The following is a 24,291-nucleotide window of genomic DNA, read 5'->3' on the forward strand; positions in this document are numbered from 1 at the left end:
ATTGTGCCATAAATATGGGAACATGCGATGCAATATTCCGTCTTGTATTATAAGGTCAGTGTTATAACGTTCCACCGGTTACCGTAAAATTGTAATTCTGCTACGTATATTAATCTTAATTCCAGATATCTTTAACATGTCATCTGTTTCTATGTTTGAAATTAAAATTGAGGCATTGCTTTGCAAAAAAACATCAACAGTTTCTTAAGATGTTTCTGTTTTTTTGTCAGTTTTTTTTCTTATAATTAAATGCTTTTAGTATGACATTATATACAGTATACACAGTTTATTGTTTTATTATACCTCCAATCATTTTAATGTTGTCTTTATGACTTTTTCACAACGACGAGTTGTATAAATAAATTCAACATTTTTTTTTAAATGAAACTAATGGACCAGTCATTAATTCTGTAAATGATCGGGATAGGCCCATATGACAAACATGTTAACGATGATGTCATGCCTATTTTTAGTAAAACTTTCTTATAAGTATATGTTTTCACGGCTATGCTAGACTATAGGACTTATCATTCACTTCTCTGTTCCAGTATGGTTAAGGAATGGTCCTCAAGGAAGTTTTAAAACTAACGAAATTCAATAACCAAAACTGAATTATTTTGTGATAGTAATATTTCATTGTTAAAAGGGCGACAACGATATTTGACAATGTATGTTATCTTTGCTAGTTCTCTTGTGACTTTGTGTGTAATTTGTTATTTCTCTTGTGGCATTGCGTGTCTTTTGTTGAACGTATATAAGGCTTTAATTATTGTGCCTTAAATAAGCGCTAAGTTTGGGGTACTAGTGTTTTCCTTGTCTATTGTGTATGTAAATGATTTTCTCCCATCGGTATAAAACAATAAAATGAAAAAAAGGATGCCCTCGAAAGCATTTAAAACGTTAGAGCATTAAGTCGATACGAACTATTTTCAGCATTTTTTTATTCAATACAGACAACAATTCTAATTATTCAATCCTTAAATGAGGGAACAAATCATCTAATTGATACCTTAGATAAACAGCATGTCAAGGAAATAATAGAGCACCCAACTACGAAAATCCACTGTGATAAATTAAACTTCAATAAATATTTTATTTCATGATTTCGGCGTCATTAACGAATTATCAATAGTTTTATTGATAGCAATATTGAATAGGTTACTCAAGCCTTGCCATTGTTAGAATTTCAAGTGTATACTAAAGAATGATTTTCATCATTCTGTTAATTTTATAATTAAGGACTTTTTGGATTTGAATGTGCAAAAATGGTAAGTATCAAGATTTTAGTGTTGTTATTGTATTTTGTTTTTATCGGGGAGTGAAGAGGGTGTCAAGGCTTACATAGAATTACCTTTTGAATTGTTTTAACAGTCCCATGACATAGTATCCAAATTGTTTTGGTCAACAATTTAATAATATTATATATACTCAAGTCTATGACTATTATAAAATATGTTTTTTGCTTGAGTGGTCAAGTATATTTTAATAGGTTAGTTTCTGTTTATTTCGTTGTTTGAAGTATTGTATGTACGCGCATGTTTAAAATGTGTGTATGCAATAATGTTTAGTGACTGGTCATTAACGTACTTCTTTGAATTAATTGTAATATGAGAATACAAAAATTAACTTTTATTATTAGATTTTGATTTGTCATTCCTTATTCCCTCATTGTTGTGTTTCACGAGCAGTGTTTCTCGCCGAGTATGCACTTTCGTTCTTCACTTGCCTAGTAATTACTTTCGTTCTTGCTGTATATTAACTTCGTACTTGCCGACCTTTTTCTTTCGTATTTAACTTGTCGAGTAATTACATTCGTTCTTGCCGTGCATATTATTTACTTCGTTTTTGCCGACTCTTTACGTTCGTACTTCACTTGCCGAGTTTTATTTGCGTTCTTGTCGTGTATTCAATTCGAACCTTTTTACATTCGACTTATTACGTTTGCTCTTCACATACAGAGTTCTTGTCGTGTTTTTACTTTCTACTTGCCGAGTAATTACTTTCGTTTTAGTCGTACTGTTCTTCTTTTGTTAAATAATTCTGATCAAGTGCCAATCGTAAATGACAAACGTTAGGATGGCTGGGTTATATAAACATAAAGAGGCAGTTGCTAAACTGTCTGTATACGGTTGTTGCAGAAACCAAATAGATAGGACAGCTATTGCAATTTATCTCTTTTATGCAGTTTTAGATATACGTTATAGTATTAATATTGGCCATGACATTTAATTCACTACTACTCCATCTACAATGTTACACTGCTGTTTCGTCTACAATTTACAGAACAACATAATTAAAATAGTATATTGTATTTTTCATTTAATTGCCGGCCGATCTAGTACATGTTGTAATGAGCTCAAAGTAAAAACAATTGATTTAATTAAGGTCTACCATATTCTTTTCAATCTGCAATATAACTATACATTGCTCAATAATATTGGTTAATGAAACCTGATCGAAGGAATCAATTCAAGTCTAGAATTACATTTTAATCAAAATGGAATAGTTTTAAAGTAGTTTATTGACATAACAGCGGTATCAAATATCAGCATTAATTTCATCATTAAGAATACTGCAAATATGTATATACGAAAAATCTTATCGACTAAAATACCGTCAGAATATAGACCGAGATACACATTGAAACATGACAACTGATTTAAAAGGAAATAAAATACCTGTTTGATAAAATTCAGATTGATGTACTTCAGGCGTTTAATTTATTGGCGTGTACTTGAGTGCATGACACTTTAATTCTGACAAAGTAATGTACATACTTTTCTTGTTTGTGCTGGAACATTTAAATCTCTGAGTGGTTAATTGTTTAACTGACATCGTTTTCTGTTCTATTGAAACAAACGATTGTTAAATACAAATTATCTAGAACCAGAAAAGGAATATAAATAAGAAAAAACGGACCACTTCGGTAAAAATGCAGTGGCTGACATCATTGTGTTAAATGGTAATTTCAAACGTAATGCCAATATTATTGCTTTGTAAGCTACAAACAAATTAATTGCAATTCAAGCATGGCTTATTGGTAGCCCTGCAGACCAATTAAGCTATCTTTACTAAACCAAAGTTTTTTTTGTTTAATTTGAAATCATGTTTCAAATTTCAGGACTTTGATTAATTATTTTCAAACATGTGTAGCCATTCTGGAACATTCAAAGTTTTATAAAGGCTTTGCATTTATGTTTTAGTTGGCAATTTAATGACAGTGTGAAGCAAGCATATACTATAATAAAGTACCTTTTAAATGTGTTAAAAGAAGTCATTGATCGCCAATGTTATCTATAAGGTTTATTGACTTTAAGCAGTGATTTAATCTTTTAGTTCCTCAAAAGCACTATTTGAAACTGTGTTAGTATAAAACGTCTAAGGATTTCTGATTTATATAAAAAGTGTTATTCTCAGATAAGTAAAAACATCAGATGTCAGAGTCTTTAGTTCATTGTTACTTGGGTCCTTGCCTTGTGCCTCTAACTGCATTTTCGACTTCTAGGATGTACCCTGTAGTTTTCCTGTATTAATGTGAGGAATAGTTAATGGGGAATACAAATTGCCAAAAGCTTAGATCTGCATCAAATCGAGTTAAAGTTATATACAATCACTATGGCGTCAAATCTCAAGGGAACGATTATTTGCATAAAGATTTTCAGCATTCACATTTCCCCGTAATTTCATTTATATCTACATCATTACCATTTCTTTTCAAAATTTTATCTACTGTCGGTAGAAGGTCACAATTGGCTGTGTTTTAGCATTTCAATTTGCAAATATTCCTTCATTTTTTTAGATAATTATATTAGTTTGGAAAATGCAATGTTTTGCTAATTTGTCATTATTTTGAAAAACAAATCGCCACTGTCTTTACAATTTCATGAAAATGACATTGGTAAGGGTAGTCTATTGATTTATTGTATTTTAACTTAAATACATTCAAGGTTCAAATACATTTATGAGCATGATTCACAATTAAACTAGTTTCATAATTGAAATGAGTGTTGTTTTTCGAAACCTCTTTAGGTTCTTCAACGTATTCATGCCGTTTGAAACAAATCAACATGCTTCTTGTTGCGCACTCACACGGTGTGGCACCTACAGCGGAACTAAGAAAACCCAGCCAAACTAACATTAACTCTCGAATTCCCAGTTCATTTACAAACATTGCATACTGAAATCTCATAGTATATGTTTACTCCACTTACTCCACACTTATCACATTTCCCAAATGACTAATTTTATGCCCCCACCCTCCCTGCAGACAATAAATGCCAATATATTACTGACATGTTTAAATAAATTGTTTTTACAATTTATGTTTCCTTACGTGATGCTGTAATGCTGTTTCAAATTACATTTCGAATGACACTAAAGGGACAAGCCAACGTGCAGAAATCAGGTCTAGATTTATCCAATATGTTTTAGATTCATTTGTAACTTGATGTTTGATATCTTTAAAACTTGAAGAATACATACTGTTTTTACCAAATGGACATTGATTTCCTTCTTTTGTGTAAAATTGCAATAATTCGGGAAGTGTTTGCATCCATATGTATAATATACTTAATTCAACCTTCATGTAACCCAATTTCCAAATAAGCTATTGTGCTATGAATACGGGAATAGACAATGCAATATTCCGTCTTTTAGTGTTATTACTTTTAATTTACAGCTTACCGTCAGATATGCTTATTTGTATACTTACCTTAATTCCTGCAATCCTTAGCATGTTTGTTGTTTGTCAATGCTTGAACTTTAAATTAAGGCAACGTTTTCAAAATTACACTTAATATGCTTCTTTGTTTTGTCAGTATTGTGTTTTTCTTGTAGTAGGACATCACAAAGATTGTATTTTCAGAACAAGCTACGAACGGTGATTGTCTTGTTAGTAATTTGTCGGAAATAGTAGTTTTGACCTCTGTTGTTTTATTTGTATTTACTTAAAATCCTTTTAAAATTTGTTGTTAATAACATCGAAACATGTTATAGTTGTAGGCGTTAGTTTTATTCCTAAATGACGAGTTATGGCAACAAATTGAATATATGATTTCAAATGAAACTAAAGGACAAGGTCTTTATACAATAATTGACACTGACAAGCGAAGTAGTCAGACATGTTTACAATGTTGTAGATGCAAAAAGTCTGCCTCAAGTAAGAGTGCCAATATCATTTTGAGCTTGCAGATAAGTCACGCCTTTCAGAAAAGGTTGACCAACTGTGTAATGTATGTTTTCACGGACACGCTAGACTTTAGGTTTAGGTTTTACCTCATCGTTCCAGCTCCGTTGGGTATTTTTATAACTCACAATGCAATAACCAATACAGAAATCTTTTTGAGAAAGTAATGCGTCATGTTGAGAAAGTGCGACACGAATATTTAACAATGCATATATTTTTTTATCTTTTTATGTTATCTTTCTCTTTTGATGTTAAGTATGGTTTCTTGAAAGTATATACGGATTAAAATATCGTGCCATTAAGCTACTTGGCTGTTCTCTGTAACCCATAGTGATATAAAATGACTTACTCACATCAGTAGAAAAAAGCGAAATGAGAGAATATTAACTTTATGAAAAACGTTGTTTAAGCATTAAGACAAAAAAATATTATTTTCATCAAATTTTCATACCAGGATAAACCGCAATATTCAAACAGAGTAAATTAAGTAACCAACCATCTTATTGATACCTCACATTAAAAGTCACCCATGAAAATAAGCGAACATCAAATTACGACAATAAGCTTCAATAAATAACAGTTCAATAGATATTTCATTTCATGATATCGGCGTTTTGTGTGGTGATCTTCAACAAATTATCAATATTTATATAGTGATAGCTATATTGAATAAGTTATTTAAGCATTGTCATTGTTAAGACATTTGAGTGTATACTGTGCGAATGATTTTGACCATTTTGTTTACTTTAATAATTAAAGACTTAATTGGGAATTAAATATAGAAAAATGGTAAGATTTGAGGAATTTTTATTTGATGTTTTTCATTTTCTTTGAGGATGGGGTAGGGTTTGAAGGCTTACATTTTCACCATCTTGTATTGATAAACAATCTATTAAATTATATTTATTAGTTTGGAGTCTATTCTTGAATTTTTCATGTTTGATTTGATTTAATATTCATATCCCACTAAGTTAAACTCAAATGTAGGTAAATTTCTTGCTATCGGGTTTGTTCCCAAACAGCTAAACACCTTAACGTAGGAATGTCTCATTATTCTTGCTTTAATATTGTCAAGTTATTCTCTTTAATTTATTTGTAAGTCCATGAGCTGTAGCAAGTTCTTGCTTTTGTACGTAAATGTATGGGTATATGGCGAAAATAAATGTTTGTGCATTTTTTTTATTTTTTTTTTTATTTATTTATTTATTTATTTTTTTTTATGACGGGATATTGTTATAATAACTCCAAATGCTCAAACATGACTTCGTTTATGTTTTACATTAAACATAAATTCGGCATGGTTTTAATTGAATATGATATGTGACAAAAAGGTACTATTAAATACGGGAAATGTGATAAATCAAATTTATCTACTCATTTGTGAAAAATGATTTTCTTTTCGTGCAAATAATCTAGTTTTCATTCATTAAGTTGAAGTCAGTTATTGCATGGCCCCTTGAGATAACAGGAAAAATTGAAAACTAAAATATTATAATTATAGTTTGTATGTGGCTTAAAATGAAGCATGACATTTTTAAGCAGAAGGACTTAATCTGTTGTGAGATATAAACATTTTAACGATCGATCAAATCTTTATGAAACGTCATAGAGGATAATTATGTAAATTCAACCTGATCACATGACCCTTTATCAAAACAAATAATCAGTGTGACAATTACCATAAATTTGATACATATATACTGACACGGCCAGATGATATTGCGTAACCCATTTGAATTATTTTTATTTAAAATAGTTGTGCGTCAAAGGTATGACATGAAGCGTTAATGACACTATTTTTTTCAAATATAACCTGTTGGATTTGTTATCAACATGGCTTCAATTTCCTTTTAAAATGAGATGGTGGAAATCTTTGTTATCAGGAGTAGAAATTCAAATAGCACTAACAAGATTTTAATACAAAACAACTCTTGTATCTGCACTTTTGAGTTCTTATGAACTGTCATATATTCCAGTGTCAATTATGAAATAAAAATAACGTGGAAATCGACTGATGTGGAATGCGGCGGCTTTTAAAGGTCACTTGTTTATTTGCTTCTGATTTCTTTCGATTCAATGTCCAGATTGCCAATCACAAGCATCGTAGTAGTGTAGTTGCATTAAGCAATGCTATCATGTCTGAAGTGATGGCTTTTCGGGAATATCTGTACAATAACCAATAACGAAATCACCTAAGCCATATATGTATGTCATCGCAAGAATTGAGCGACTTTAAAACCCTTAGTGCCTCATTCTGAAAACCAATCGTCTTCATCCTCAGAGACTATAAAACTGTTTTATCTACAAAGGTTGTCATCACTTGCACTAGCTACACTTGAGCACAAACGGCGCGAGAAAATGTTTAGAACATGTTTGTTCAGATGAGAAAAATAGAAAGCTTCAAAAGCGGTTTGCATACTGACTGTTTCATAATAGTCCATGCTGTATGCTGTGATATAAATGTGCGTACATGCAATAAGAAAGTCAACAACACGCTAATACAATATATTGACATAAAATAAACGGTTACACAAGTAATATTAGGAAATATACGGAACGTTTATTGGGAGCTCTAAGGAACTCAAAGTTGGCTTCTTCTTCGCCTGTTCCAATGGTATGTTTTCATTTTAAATCTATTTCTAATTCTAAAACTCTAACTGTTGTGCATCATCTGGCAAGCATCGCTTTCGTAGCTATTTGTTAGTTGTGTTATATAACTGAATGGTTAAAATTTAAACATGTATGAAACAAATATTTTACGAGTGTTTTCATATGTTGTTGTTGTTTTCATACTACTTTTCAAGAATACATAAATTAGAGGTTAATGTACGAAGAAGTCGAACCGTAGCTTGAAAATCCCGTAACTGCGGGACGTTTTGTGCAATAATCACGCAACAGACCGGCTCCACCATTCATTTAACTCCAATTAATATATTCTGTGTTATCCTTATTCATCAGTTCCATTATTTGTGAACTTTAACACTATTACTGTAAGCTCGATAATTCCATGAAACAAGTATATCCGATTTGTTCTGTACGAATCACTGACATTCTTACTTTTCATGTCTTGAAATTTCATTTCAATCTTATAAATCTTTCAGCAAATAGAACAACGTATTCGTATTTGTTTTTTGCGGAATACTTTGACAGTGTACCAAATTTATGGAAAGACAAATTTGCGGCTTCTTTTGTTTTGTTTGTTTTGCCTACTTTTGTTATCGGTAACTAACATACTTTTTAAATTGCGTTAGCGGTTGCCTCCCTTTACATTTTTTAATATTTGTTCTGTTTGCATAGAAAAAAAGTATGATTTTGTAGTAAATACTGCATCCCATGATTTCTCCGGCCGCCATTTTGATTTTGAAACGAAAATAGAATTCAACGTGACACGTTTCATTTGCCGGTCGCGAAACGATATTCGACAATAATCTCGGAAGCCCTGTCTAAATGTGTTACTTTATACAGTTAAATATTTAATAAGTGTATCGTTATATTTTATATCTATATTTTGTCGATGACATGTAAACTAAGCTTGTAAAAACCAGTAATTGTTATAAAAATACAGATCTATATTTAATTCAAATCTGAATATGTACATGTGTTAAATAGTGTTAATTAATGTTTGTGATCTTTCTGTACCGGCAAAGCGTCATAAATTTTAATCAAATCGGTATCAGTTTGATCTGTTAGCAAAACATATTCCATTAAAATCCCTGGTTTGGAAGATCCTGAAAAATACTCTGAATCGGATTTCTTGCATGTTTTAAGAAAGAAAAAAAGTGCGATAGAAAACACCAGAACTTGAAATTTGCATTTGTGATGATGTCGCTCTGGTGTGCTATGATTCTTTTAAATGTCTGTGGAAAACAGATGCAGAATTGACGCGCAAATACGTCAAAATTCACAATGATTCAAGGTTTATTACTTTCTTCCAACACGCTTAGACGCATAAAAGATGGAATCTACATATCGTTATTGCGTTACATGTCACGTTTCATCACTGTTAGACTTTGTTTCCGCTATTTGAAATAGACGTTTTGCTTCCTGGGATATTGTGATAAATAGTGAAAGGAATATGTTTACAGAGAACATCTCACAGGCATCCAGCGATGTATTGTATGCCATAAATGTATTATAATTATCGTTCTTAGTCTAGCCATATTTGTACAAGTACGAAGCGTTTTAATTGATTATATATACTTATATAAGGCTTTCAAAGGTTTCAATATAACTTGGGGACTACATATATCAGATATGATAATGAATGATTAAAAACATGTGTACATGTACTAACGACAAAGAACCTCAATATATATTTCATTTCAAAACGTCAGCAGACTTGTCAATTGTTTTAAATTGGTGGTAATACTGAACTAGTAATTCAAGCTCTGTCATTGTTAGCTTTTGAATGTATTACGTGTACTATAGGTAATCATTCCTTTAACTTTAATATCTGATAATTATTTTTATGTTTGGATTGTAACTTAATTGTAAGGTGCATTGATGAATTCTTTAATCGTATTTGTTTTATACAAATACAAATACAAAGCATTTATATAGCGCAAAAATGTATAAAATATTCGGTTGCGCTGAACAATATCAGAACAAAACATCTCATACATACATAAACAAAATTAGCAATGATATTAAAGAAATATCATATGCGATATGATTTTCAAAGCACTTCGTATAGTCACTTTTGAGTTTAGTATCTTTGATATAGTCATTTACACAACATTCTAATTGTTAAACCGCCCAAATAAAGTATGTCTTTAGTTTTGACTTAAACTGCTTTTCATTAGCAATGTCCTTCAAACAATTTGGTAATGAGTTCTACCACTGAGGTCCAACAACTGCTAGAGATCTATCAGCAAGTTTAGTTTTTGTAGTTGGAATGTCAAAGAGATGACTTGACGAGTTTGATCTCAGTCTTTGTCGGTATTGGTTTTTAGATGAAATAAACATGTCACAAAGGTACGAAGGTGCTGTGCCATTAACAACACGAAACACAGTCACAATCACTTTAAACATAATTATGGCACGAATCGGAAGCCAGTGTAAAGATCTAAGAATCTCCACACTAGGTTGTTCGTATGTGGCACCAGTAACAATGCGTGCAGCATGATTCTGTACACGTTGTAATTTGTCCAGTTGGTAACTTGGAATACCAGTGAATAGTCCATTGCAAAAGTCCAGATGTGAATGTATCAGACCATGAACGAGTATTTCTGCGGATTTCTGAGTAAGATGTTTCCTGATTGTCTTCAGATTTCTTAATTGCATATTTGCTATTTGACACTTTCTGGAAATATGCTTATCAAAACTCAGAGTACTGGTCATCTGTACCCCCAAATCTCGAACAGTATCGACACAGTTGACTTCGATCCCACCAACGTTAAAACTGGTTATGTTCAACTTGGACAGTTGTTGCTGTGTCCCATAGACACTTATTTCTGTTTTACTGTTATTCATCTTTAGTTTGAACTCAGTCATCCATAACACAATATCATTAAGGCAATCGTTGAGTTGTTGAAGAACGATTGTCTCACTTTCAGTATCATCAGCTCTAAATTTGAAGGCAACTTTATGGTCATCCGCGTATCCATATATATCTGCTGGATACTTCTGCACTACTTTGTTAAGGGCAGATATATATAGAGTAAATAGTACTGGGCCAGCACAAGAACCCTGAGGGACACCGAATCTCAATGGTTCGGTATCAGATGCCGACTGCTCAATGACAACTTTCATTGTTCTGTTGGTTAAATATGACTCAATCCATTTCAATGGGATGCCTTGTAAAATTTTAAGCAGTGTTGGTACATCGATGGTGTCAAACGCGGCACTGAGGTCGATCATAACTACAATGGATACGCGGCGTTTATCAGCTGTATCTAAAAGGTCACTGTACATTTTCATCAAAGCAGTTTCAACACTGTGAAATTTACGATATGCACTTAGGTAAGATGGTAGCAAGTTGTTTGATTCAATATGACAAGAAATCTGTTTCATTGCCGCTTTTTCAAGAATCTTTGACAGAAAAGTAAGATTGGACACCGGACGATAGTTTTTCAGTTCTAGAGGTAGGCCTTTCTTTTTCAAAAGAGGCTTGATAACGGCACTCTTCCATTCCTCTGGAAACACGCCAGATGATAATGACAGATTGACAATTACAGTTATTACTGGTGATAATTTTAACAAGTGTTCTTTAAGCTTTGGTGTAGGCAAAATATCCAGTTCACAAGTTGTTGATTTTGAATCTTTCACAATTTTAGTTATGTCATTCTCGCTTAATGGCTGGAATTCTGTTAAAACATGGTCACACGATCTTGCATTTGTCCACGTAGCTTGTAATGACTTTTGAGTGTCCATATTGTCCAGTTCGTTGCGAAGTTTTGTAATTTTGTCATTAAAATACCGTAAGAAGTCATTTGCCAGGTTTACTTCGCTTGTGTGAGGTGGAAGTGGATTATCCCTTGACCGTCCCAGTAAGTCGGAAGTGACATTATACAGTCTCTTCACATTTCCCTCTGCCTCACCGATTATGTTTTGATAGAACCCATTCTTTGCCGATGCTAATGCAGCAGTATACGAGTTTCGTACATTCTTATACATTTTTAGTAATGTCAGACCTGTCCTTAAGGAAAATTTTCTCTATTGCCCGTTTAAACTGCTTAAGATGTTTCAAATAGCAGAACAACCATTGATTGGAAAGCAGTATGCAGTATCAAAGTGGTTTGAATTTCTAACTATATCACACAATTTATTCTCGATTGGTATGATTAAAAGAATAGAACATCAAACATGAACACCGAATAAGATAAACAACATTAAACGTGTTGTAACCCTGTGTTGCATGCATCATCTCATCAAATGGCTAAAATAAACAAATCCCTCTGAGATTTGAAGTGTATTTAATCACATGATAAAGGTCTTTCTTGAGTTTAAAACTTAGTATTAGTATAAGTGTAAGGATTCAGCTTTACCATTTAATACTATTAAATTGTGTTACAACTCATCGATAAGAAACGCTGTAGAGTAACCGATACACAAACTAATGCCAGTTAGATGCTAGAAGTTAGTCACATTGCTTACTCAGAAATTCAGTTGTCCTTTTCAGGACAGGAGGCTCAGCTAGTGTAGCCTTCAAGTATAGTTGAGATGCCGGAAAATAAGGATGAAAACGCATTTAACTGATAAAGTGCTTTTTACGAAATTGATTATAAAAGCAATGAACACTATGAAAGTGTTCAAAAATCAGTGATCATATTTGAAATTGGCTTCTTTATGTAATGGTTTGTATACATGTTCTTATTAATACTTAGCGGTTGTTTTCCATTGTGACTCACACGTTTATGCAAATTCTTGTAACCATAACCATTGTGTTAGGGCATAATTTGAAAAAAATTGTGCTCTTTAATACTTATTTTAGTATTATTATTCTCATAGACTACATTATGGTATTTTATTGTTCGAAATGTATTTCAATGCTCTTATGTTGAATCTGCATTAATCTGCTTTATTTAATTCGAGTAAACACATAACTATATTTCTTAAAACAATGGCAAACAAGCATTATGGTTTCAATTTAATTTGAAAAATAAATAATAATGTTACCAGAATGTTTCATACCTTTTTGTACTATAATGGTTGCACAATTGTTGAAGAATTCTTCAAAAAGGTATTTTCGTTTATATTATTTATTTTGCGTATCTTTTGCACTGTCCGGTTTTAGTGGCGACCCTTTTAAGTACTTTACGCCAGTGTTTATAACAAAAGTTATAACTATGCTTTCCTACATGTTCAAGGAAAGTGCTGATTATTTTTTTTTTCAAGTATCTTCCTATGCAATTTACAAAAATAAAATGTGCATACTCAGGGCGTTATTAACTTATGTCGGTGATACTCCCTTCTAACAATCAATGCAAACAAACTTGACTTGACGGATCCATTATACTGGGGGAGCGTTACATGGCTAATTCATTTAATAATTTGATATTTGTCTCGTCTTTAAGTGAGATTCGGGGTTGCCAATCGCAGTGTTTAAGTAAGTTATCATACCTTAATTTTTGGTAATTGAAAAAAACAAACAAAAAACTTTTGATAATCGCGTTTTATGTCCCAAGGGATATATTATGTAAAAACGTAGCCTTTGTATTAATAACATAATTCAATAAATGTGTACGTTTCAACGATATACTTATACATCTGACTTTAATACCCTCCGTCATAAACCTTTGATAAGGCGTATAAATTGTATACTATATCACCGGTTTGTTTATAAGAAACAATAAAAAAGAGAGATTTGTATACCAAAGGTTGTTTCATGTTCATGTTCAAGACTAGATAAAAATAGAAGATTTAAATATTTCGTAACAAAAAGAAGATAACAGCAATCTGTTGTTTCCCTAAATATCTACGAAATTACAAATGAATATTTGACTTTTAACTTCAACTCTTATTCAAATAGACTATACACGCCAAGTATATTTGACCAAGCTCAATATCAATGTAGTGTTAATTTACTTTATAAAAGTCTCATTCCGCGTTTTGACCAAGGCACAGTGCCCCGTCTGTTTACATCGACATATAAGTATGTTTGAACAAAATGAACGAGAATTATAAAAATGAAAAATATTCAGTCGACTTATATATGTATAATGTACACTCGTTACGGTACATGTTTAATGTTTTACCATATAGAACGTTCTTTTTTGTATTTTTAAGAGAAGTCGATAAGACTCATTTTGTGGTTGTATTATTTAGGATGTATTTAAAGATAATAACATTTAAAAAAACAAAAGTTGCGTTTGTGATGTAGCTTTTTGTAATTGAAAATAAATAACGGGATAATATATGGTGAGTTGAACATGTACAAAAATTGTGGTTACAAATTCATTTTATATTTTAAATCCACAGCGTCTATATTCTTGATACTAGATATAAGTGCAAGACAAATAAGTATTAATGAATAAACGAAGTCAGTATTTACGTCCGTCTAAGAAGACCAGTTTTCAAGAAGTATAATCCAAATACAATATACATTAAGAATGAAATGAAACCAAGGTGGAAGACAGAGCAGTAAACGGTACTGGCCAGGTGTTATGACTAAATAACCAAAATCAACAAATACGCAAATATTACGAAGTGCTTACACAAACCCAACGAATTTTTATCCGAAGGCTTCATGGAATAATACAAGAATAGGAGTATATAAGTTTAACACGGTCTTTGCTTGAATGTTTTACTGCCGTAGTTTCCCAATGTGGCATTATAAGTTTATAACGTAACAAGCCAGCTATGTCTTATCTCTGTGGTAACTACAAGTGTATTTTAAAATATTGACGAGTTCTTACTTTTGTATTTAATTTTAAAATAAAAGCGGGTTTTCGTGGTTGATTTATTTTTCATTTTTTGGAAATGTAACACATACATTGCCAAAAATTATTCACACTTAAGGAGAGTAGGACACAACTATTTTAGCATACTTGCTGAAAATGCTTAGCTTAGCCTGTTATATGACTTCAGATTTGAAGCTGAAAATGTTGGACAATATTAAAGATCACAGATAAATGTGCACATGCTGCCTTTTATCGGTGAGAAACACACTTAGAATTGTCTGCTGAACAGGATCCGTTCACATACTTTTTTAACATGTAATTGATTGTTCCAATATCAATGTATCCCACGTAGAATGTTTATCGTAGCTCAAAAGTATTTATGAGTATATAAACACATTAACATTTAATACAGCAATGTGTCATTTGATATTTTTCAAAAGTAATACGAACGGAACTTCGTAAAAAAGTCCCAGTAGGAAAATAACATAAAATGAAGATGATATCTATGTTAATAATTAATCATTCTACCAGATATTTATTCTATTAAAAATCATGGTAGATGTTGCCTCTCGATTGCGAAGTTAATGTGGCAAACAAAACTGATTAGCTTTATAATTCGAATAAAATGTCACTAATTTAAATATTACATGCAAGATATGGTTTCAAATGGTTAACCCAAAACGGTTCTAATTTACAGTAATAAAGCAGAAGAACGACGTCGCTATTATATCTCAATTTGCTGTGTAATTTTAGTACATCAGCTGGGAAAGTCTTTACTTAAAGATTCCTAGATCGTTTGCAAATGACATAAAAAAGAATATGCAGTTATTCTAGTGACTGTGACATTTTAGAAAAACTGGTCGTTATGGAAAATATCAATCACTTAAATTACTATTTTTAATATGTTTGTTCATCACTATGTTGCACAAAAAGGTTTTTAGGGAAACCCAGGCTACGCAGCTATGCTACAACTTACAACATAAAGTAAGTATTATTCATAAACGGTTTCAAGTGATCCACCTTTGTGGTAATCTTGTTTGTATTTACATTTGGCCTGATACTTTCAATCCAATTCTGTATTAATTTTTATCTGAGAAATGCGTCAATAAGCTTTCGATAGCGTTTAGTGTAAAAAGGAAGGCAAAGAAGAGAACAACAACATATATACAATGTACAAGGATTATTAGAATCAGCAGATTCTATAAGACTTATACGAATTTGTACGAAACATAAATTAGCATTGTACTTGACCCTGAGTTTGGCAATCGATCTGTGTTTATCTTTCAGGCGAGCAGCAAGAAAGCAAAACAGGGACATGGAGAAACAACGATGGAAAAAGGTAAGGACATCATTTTGTATTGTTTAAATTATTTGAATAGTAAATCTAGCTGCGTGTCTATTATACCAACAAATAAATTATAATATAGTAATCCTTTGGATTCACAAAAGAGAAGAACGAATGTAATGGAAACTGTTATGATAAAAGCAATACGAACAACAACCCTTTATAATGGCTAAAGCGGTTTTCTTAAAGATGCACTATTACTCCCAAATAAGATTTACCAAAATTAATAATATTGTTTAATATTCCAAAAAGGATGAATACATGTCGAAAACATTGGTTTTTATGCAGGATACCGAGATTAATTTAAAATTAATGAACATAAACACAGTATTTCTACCATATGAGACTAAAGTAGACCACAGTTAATCTTTTCGCATTCAACAATCATTTAATATTTTTGCGCATTCTGCTTTTAAATACAAGGTTACAATATTGTTATCAGTAAGTTATATTTTTCAAAAATGCATTATTTAGTAAGTAGTTAAATGTATTTCAGTAAAAATTGATGTTTGTTATATCTTTTAATGTATGGATTTGAATAAGAGTTTCAGTTTTTCATTGCCAAATAGTCAATATGGGTCTGTTTCTGACTGGGTTTTGCTGACCCTGGGTGTGGTGTTTTAAGGCATTATCATTTAGTCTACATCGCGAAGTATTGTCAGTAAAATTAATATTTTTGAATTCACATTCAATTCACTATACTGCAACATTTATGAAACTCATTTTAGTATGTCTTATAAACGTATATAATGTATTAAGTTCAATGCATGTTATTTGACAATTTTATCTTCAGTTTCATCATACACTGACCTTACACTGTTCTTACACTGTCCCAGCTGTACTAACCTTACATACAATTTTATGCAGCCAGCGTATGCTCAAGTCACGATTTGGACAAGAACTTTGATTCTGGCAAGTTTATCAATGAGTGCTAGCACAATAGATTGGTTTGCAATGAGTTATGTTGTGATAGCTCTTGTTGTGTTGTTGTAGTAGTTTCTTTCTTGATATGCCTGTTTTTTCTGTTCTGTTATTTAATTTGCATATACAATAGATGACTCGAAGTTAAAACTTAAAGCGTCTGTCAGAAAGACCATAACACTTTCTTCTGTATTATCTTTCGGAAGAAAGATTACAAGTACATTAAAACAATTGGTTCTATTTGTTATTGAGTATGTGTGTACTTTCCGTTTCTTTTAATATCGTTTTGCCTCTTTAGTTTTTCTGTGCTGTTTGATATAGTTTGAATATTAGTTTCCAATATAAATGATGTATTGCATTGTTAATTCATTCAAGAACAGTATTGCTGTTTCAAATTCTTTCGTTGAATATAAAAAAATATGATATCACTGTTATTGCTGTTGCATGCAATGGTTGGCGAAGAATATAGTTTGATGTTTGTTTCCTCTTACATATTGAATATAAATGAATAAACGAAAAATAACATTTCTGGAATATTACCAATTAAGCAATTATGGTTTCATATTGAGTTGTTTACAAACACGCGGAATAAATTGTTATATACCACATGTACAACACAGAAAAATACATGATGGTTATATTAAACCGGAAACAAGGTATATAATATGAAACTGTCTTTAACAAATTGCCTTTTTGTTCGTATATTTCTGTTTTATACTATATCATACAGAACAACTAATTGTTTTATCATTTGATACTGTTAAAGAGAGCATAAAAGTCTGCTTGCGCCAATGGGTTGAATAATGGTTTGACCAAGCCGTGTGTCCGATCTCGAACTTGTGTATCTAAACGTTAAACAGAGGAAAGAGTTAGAAGCGGTTGTAATTCCTTGTCATTTTGAGACTACCCCAAGATAAAATAAAAATAAAAATAAAGATAAATTCAAGTATTAGTCCCTCTGAAGTTATTCTAGCTCAAAATATGGTCCTATCAGTTATTTCAGCAAAAAATATTATAAAACTTTGAAGTTGTCCTCAGGTAATCTATAGGTTAGTTTGCATTTTTACATACTTCGATTGGTTAAAAATAAGTATTGAATAAATGTTGACCGATCCCAAAACACTTTGGCTAACTTCCATTCAAAGGAATTAACTAGTTTTATTGAATCGATTTCCGACAGCACACCTATTTGCCATTAGACATAATTATAGATACCAAATCACTATGTGATAATTATAATGAAATGTAAATTGTAAAGTTTAGATTAAGTTTAATGTTTAGAAAATATCTATTTAAAATACAGATCATACACTGTTCTGAATAATTCAGATCTAGTTATACAGCATACCAAACTTTCTCTTAATAATATGCGTTCGTTGACACCTTGTAATTAACAGGTATTTTAATATTATTACATTTAAGTGACATCCAGAGAGAAAAGAGCACCTTACAATTGTGTTTTCTAGATAGAATGATATTTCATTGTATGCTAAAGTAACCTGTTATTTGTAGAAATACGTGAGTTGTTCCGACTGTTTGACACGAACAACGACCGTTCCATATCAGTGCAGGAGCTGGGCAAGGCGATGAGGTTTCTGGGAATGTCACCCACACAACAACAGATAACCGACGCCATGAGCGCATTGGACACAAACGGTATCATGCTGAACTCGAACATGTAGTTATCAATTATATTGAGACAAAGCTCTATTTTGAAGCTACCTTATAACTGATAGGTTTACGCAGGCTTATAGTACTGACTACCTTGAAAATATGTTATTGGTCCGCATGTTAAATATACGTTCAAGTAACAAGATGTTCTGTGTCTAAGAAACATTGCATCCGTAGGCGGTTAAATATCCCACGGGAATCTTAAAGAATCCCCGATATTTGATTACGAAGCCAATGAAGCACGTGTATTTGAGAATAATAATCTGTTAACTACATCCATTCGAGGTGTGGAAACATTTAATTAGGGAAGTTACTTTATGTTGTAAGTTGAAGTAAACTTTTAATAAAGTTACTCTGCTCCATCATTTACAGTCTATAAAGTACAACTTAGTTTCGCTTTATTCAATTAGGTTCCCTTCTGCTATCCATTGCGGAGTGCATTTCTAATATTTACGGGAAACTTAAAACCAACGAGGCAAACAGAGTTCTTTAAAAACTGTCATTTTTTAACTTAAAGAAGATTGCTTTATTATAGAGGACGGGTCTGAGTTATGATAAACTTCGCTGAAATAAACAATTTTGAGTGCCGCCCCAATTCTTCGAACGACATTACGCCCCTTTTAACATAATCAAACAAAGCACACTATTTTGGGATTTGGTTGAAACTGTGTAACATCTATTTCTATATCTAACTGAGTTGTTCTTTAAAATACTCCATTATGATTTATTTTTCAGGAAATGGCAGAATCGAGTTTCAAGAGTTTTACACATTTATGCAAGCAGAGATGACTAAACTAAGTACACAGTACCATCTTATTTCTTTTTGTTCCTTTAATTTGTTCATGCATTATTGCCAATCGTAGGCACCAATTAGGACTTCCGTCGTTGCAAAATCAAAATTTTATGATGCGCCGACTGTGATTATATCTGAGAAACTGAAATACCTAATGGAAACACATTTGCTTGGTGACCATAAAACCAAACTCACATGCACCCTGGTTATCTGGATATCGAACCCGTGTCGCCTCCGCTTACCGGACTATGGCATACTATTTTAACATACTATCGCATTATTATTGCTGAACAGCTATTACCATTTGTAAGGCTCCATGGAAAAAGTTATTTAACGTTTAGTTAACCACCAAATAGTACTTTAACTGTCAGGAATAATTATCCTGAACATTGAACATTTTTAGATGAAGCAGATTTCATAAACAACCAGGACATTGTACGCTCAGCATTCCGGACGTTTGATAAGGATGGGAATGGATACATAGACGAGAAGGAATTAAGGTTATATAAGTCTGCATCAAAATGAGTCAAACTTAATTTGCCATTTGCAATCATTTCTTCAGTTGAAATTCCTAGGTTTGATTGTTCTTGAAAAGTTTAACAGTATAATGAGATACAAACTAAAATGGCACTTATTGAAAATATTAGTTTGAATCTAACCACTATTAACCTATTGCTTTTGAAGATTATATTGATAAAATACAAACTAAGATGGCAATTGTGTTGTCTTCATTAAGTCTGTCTAGATGCACTAAATTGCTCTATAATTTGAAGATGCAGTACGAAATTTGGCGTGTCATATTCAGTTATTATACTTTTGTTTCAATATGGACCTTAAATTGTCTTTACTGTGATATTTAAACCAAATACGCATTCCTACATAAAAGGAATAATGGCGTTTCAGAATTGCAATGAAGAAGCTGGGTGAAGCATTGACGGACAAGGAGCTGGATGATATGATGAAACAAGCTGATATCGATGGCGACGGCAAAATCAATTATGAAGGTATTGGAGTAAAGGTTTCACGTTATGCCAGTATAATGAAAACAACTCATGTCGATTGGTGATGAAAATAAACTATGAAGGTATTGGAGTCAAGGTTTTATGTAATGTCAATGTGATGGAAATCGACTATGAAGGTATTGGTGTAAAGGTTTTAGGTGAGGGCATAAGAATAAAACATGTCGTTGTTGACTGGAGCGGGACAATCAACTGTGACAGCTCTGGCGTTATGATTTAAAGTGACACTCTTATTCAAAATCAATACATACACATGTATAACAAACATAAATTTTGACTGGTAAACCTTTAACTACTTACTAAATAATGTATTAATGGAAAATATTATTACTAATAACAAGATTGTAACAGTGTATTTAATAGCAAAACGCGCAATACATATTAAATGATTGGTGAATGCTAAAAGATTTACTGTGGTCTACTATATAGTCTCATAAGGTAGAAATACCTGTTTTATGCTCATTTCTTTCAAATTAAACTTCATAAATACAATTGTTTTCGACATTTATTTATCCTTTTTGGAATATTAAAACAATATTATTAATTGTGGTAAATCTTATTTGGGAGTAAGAGTGCATCTTTAAAGTTATGTCACTATGATTAAACAAGCTAAACTCGATTGGGACATATAAGCTATAGATGTTTCGAAGTAGCGATTTTAAGTCCATTTTGTATGCTGAATGAAAGCTAAATGGTTACGACAAAATAATCATTGACTGAATTTATGTCACAACGGTATAAAAGATGACAAAATCAACCATAGAGATATTGGAGTACAGGTTTTACAATAACGAGCATTTGTCAGTTACGTTCATGCTGCAGGAGGTCAACAATTTCAATCTCTTCCGAATAGACAACACATGACCGTGATTTTTATATCGGATAAATGGCGGGGCTGTTTCAAAGTAAATATTTTGCCCAATTAAGTGTTTGAAAGGCTAATTTTAATTCGTCTGGGAAACTCCAATAAAACTATAAATTGATGAACTAGTTTGATATTATTTGGTGAAGGACATATGTTTGATACTAATGTCTCCTTTATTTCAGAGTTCGTCAAAATATGGTGTGAGGCAACTTGAGGAACACCTATGCTGCTACATAGTTATCACTTACATTAAATGGACTGGCATTATGCATCCAATGTATATATGTTTCATTAAACAGGAACTTGGTTCTGTTCTTATATACATTTGACATCATCAATTAGTTTGCTGTTAAGCTTACTTTAATTATTATAATGAATAAAATATAAATGTCGCTTGACTGCAACAATTATTTCAGTTGATGCATATCAGGTCAACCTTTAATTGTGCAACCCCCTCTTAAATACTTAAAACCGGCTGAGCCCACTAACGATATTAAAATTACCTTCAAAACTGTGGAGGGAGGGAGAGAGAGAGAGAGAGAGTGAAAGAGAGAGAGAGAGAGAGAGAGAGAGAGAGAGAGAGAGAGAATATATGTGCAATGTTTAAGGGATGAGAGTAGATGTATGTACATTTCTTAAAGGAAGAGAGATACAATGTATGTGTACTGCTTAAAGGAAGAGAGGGAGTATGAATGTGCATTTTACAAAGGATGAGAGAGGATGTATGTGTACTGTTTAAAAGATAGAAGGAGATGTATATGCACTGTTTAAATGTAGATAGAGAATATATTTGCACTATTTAAAGGAAGAAAGAGGATAAATATGCATGGTTTAAAGGATGAGAGGGATGTATGTGCATTCTTGATATTAAAGTACATGATAAATGTGCTCTGTTTAAAGAATGAAATGGCATATATGTGTACTGTTTAAAGGAAGAGAGAGGATATGTGTGGACTGTTCAAGGGATGAGAGAGGATTTATGTGAATAACTTAAAGAAGAGAGAGGATATATGTGCAATAATTAACGGATATAAAGAGATGTATATACACTTTTTAAAACAAGAGAGAATGCTTGCGCTCTGTTTAAAGATAGAGAGATGATAAATATGCACTGTTTAAGTGATGAGAGAGGATGTATAAACACTGCTTAAAATAAGAAAAAGAATGTATATCCCATGTTTAAAGGTATAGGCGTGTGCTCTGCTTTAAGGAAAACGGAGATTGTGTACTGATTAAAGTCAGCGGGTAAATTATATAAAGTTCTTTAAGTAGGAAGAGGATGTATGTTTGTTTCTACAACAGGGAGAGAGGACATACATGCATTGTTTAAAATTAGAGATAGGATGTATGTGAACTGCTTTATTCAACAGAGTGAATATATGTGCACTGCTTAAAGGATAAGAGATGATATATGTGCACTGCTGTTATGAAGGTAGAAGATGTATGTGGCCAGCTTAGATAGGATGTATGTTCATACCTAGAAGAAAGGGAGATGATGTATGTGCACTGCTCAAAGGAAGAGCGAGTATTAATGTACACTATTTAAACGATGCAAGGAGATGGATGTGCACTGCTTTAAGGAAGAGAGATTGCGCATCAGCACTTCTTAAAGCTGGAGCATGTATGTTTATTGCTTAAAGGGAGTATAAAGATGTATTTGCACTGCGTAAAAGAATGGAAAAAGATGTATGTGGATTGTATTTGTACTGCGTATAGAAAGATAGAGGATGCAAGAAACATACAAGAAAGGCATGAGTTGTGTCGGATCAATTAATCGATACAAGCAAAGTGTAAATAAAATCAAGATTACTTCCCCTTAACCATAAATGATTAGAAGGAGATGGTATACATAATAAGCTAGTCTTCGTAAAACTTCAGATTGATTTGTTTTTAATAACCTATAAAAATCTTCTAATTTAGTACCATTAGAATACCAATTAAATAAATATTGCGTTCGTATATCATTATATTTACAACATTTAAAGAAGACATGGTATTCACAGTCTAAAACAAAAATGTTAATATTATCTAGACAAAACCGACAAACGGGTTCTTCTCTTGGGATATTATTATGCCTACCAGTTTTAATTAACAATTTATGATTTGAACATCTAAATTTGTTAAAGGCTAATTAGTGTTTGTAAGGTATGTCTAAAGATAAATAGCGTTCCACATTAAGCAAAGTTTTGTATTCCTTATAATGAAAACACCGACTGGAACTGTTAATAGAATCGTGCCAGTTTTGGTTGAATCAATCAATAATTCTCCGTTTAAAAACACTGATAAATATAGATATAACGCCAACATCTTGAGATATCCAGATATAACCGAAGCCATACATAAAAAGCATATTCTTAATATAAGTTGCCCAGCAAGCGCGTGCAACTTCATCCAACGCCTTGAGCATTAAGTAACATTGTTTAGGGGATCTATTATTAGAAAGTTGAAATAATTTGCAATAATAATAATACAATTAGAAAAAGAATTTATACATAAAGGCAATCTTCCACATTCACCAAGAATCATACATGTATTAGTGCTTTTATTAACACCAATATGCTTCCTACAGAAATCGTTTTGTACATATTCAATTTTAGGACAGAATGTATAGCCCAAAATCTCGGACACATAACATAGAATAGGTTTTATCATAGTGTCAAACATTTTAAACAGTTCTTTTGTTGGAAAAGGTTTCTAGTAACGTTTAATAGCAAAAATAGCTTTTTGAGCTTGAGCTGCTAGTTTGTCTTGTGCTGGCGTCCATGACAACTGTGGACTAAACAATATACCCATGTATTTATAAACAGATGTTGTTTTTATATTTACGCCACGAGTGAACCATTTTTCATTATTTCGTAAAGGGCCACCATTTCTAAAAACAATTATTTCAGTCTTATCAAGATTGAACTCCATACCGGTATTTAAACAGAAACTATCTGTTATGTTTAATTGTTGTTGCAATTAAAAAACGTTTCCGCACAATGAGCAACGTCATCTGCAAACATTAGGCAAATAATATCTGGCATGTCATAATTAATGAAAATCCCAGAACCACAAATTTCTCGTAAAAGGGCTGATAACTCATTAATGAATAGGACACAAATTGTCGAACTTGACTTGGCTCCTTGTCTTGTACCGACAGTACATTGAA

At 32.1% G+C, this 24,291-nt stretch overlaps 2 protein-coding genes across 3 annotated transcripts in view; both read left to right on the plus strand.

Annotated features, from left to right (window-relative positions):
- Positions 1 to 24,291, plus strand: part of LOC128206240 (neo-calmodulin-like) — a 54,051-nt gene that overhangs the window by 1,983 nt on the left and 27,777 nt on the right. The window contains exon 1 of one of the 2 annotated variants that reach the window (XM_052908578.1): positions 5,963 to 5,974. The exons of the other annotated variant lie outside the window; for it this stretch is intronic. Within the exon in view, the coding sequence (XP_052764538.1) occupies positions 5,972 to 5,974 (3 nt within the window). The 5' untranslated portion in view covers positions 5,963 to 5,971. Of the gene's footprint in view, positions 1 to 5,962; positions 5,975 to 24,291 lie in introns of those variants that run through there. 2 annotated transcript variants of the gene reach the window in all.
- LOC128206239 (neo-calmodulin-like) lies at positions 1,162 to 21,464 on the plus strand. The gene is made up of 7 exons (XM_052908572.1): positions 1,162 to 1,268; positions 15,814 to 15,865; positions 18,305 to 18,448; positions 19,199 to 19,261; positions 19,660 to 19,756; positions 20,160 to 20,260; positions 21,323 to 21,464. Exons 1-7 carry the CDS (start codon positions 1,266 to 1,268, stop codon positions 21,352 to 21,354), a joined length of 492 nt encoding a protein of 163 aa, XP_052764532.1. The 5' UTR covers positions 1,162 to 1,265; the 3' UTR covers positions 21,355 to 21,464.

Source organism: Mya arenaria, chromosome 10 (assembly GCF_026914265.1).
Source record: "Mya arenaria isolate MELC-2E11 chromosome 10, ASM2691426v1".
Classification (NCBI taxonomy): Eukaryota; Metazoa; Mollusca; class Bivalvia; order Myida; family Myidae; genus Mya; species Mya arenaria.

Bases quoted from the DNA above. Each gene is read 5' to 3' on its own strand.
- LOC128206239 (XM_052908572.1), top strand. The intron at 18,449-19,198 runs GTATCATGCTGA...TTTATTTTTCAG, and splicing joins GAGCGCATTGGACACAAACG to GAAATGGCAGAATCGAGTTT. The intron at 20,261-21,322 runs GTATTGGAGTAA...CCTTTATTTCAG, and splicing joins CGGCAAAATCAATTATGAAG to AGTTCGTCAAAATATGGTGT.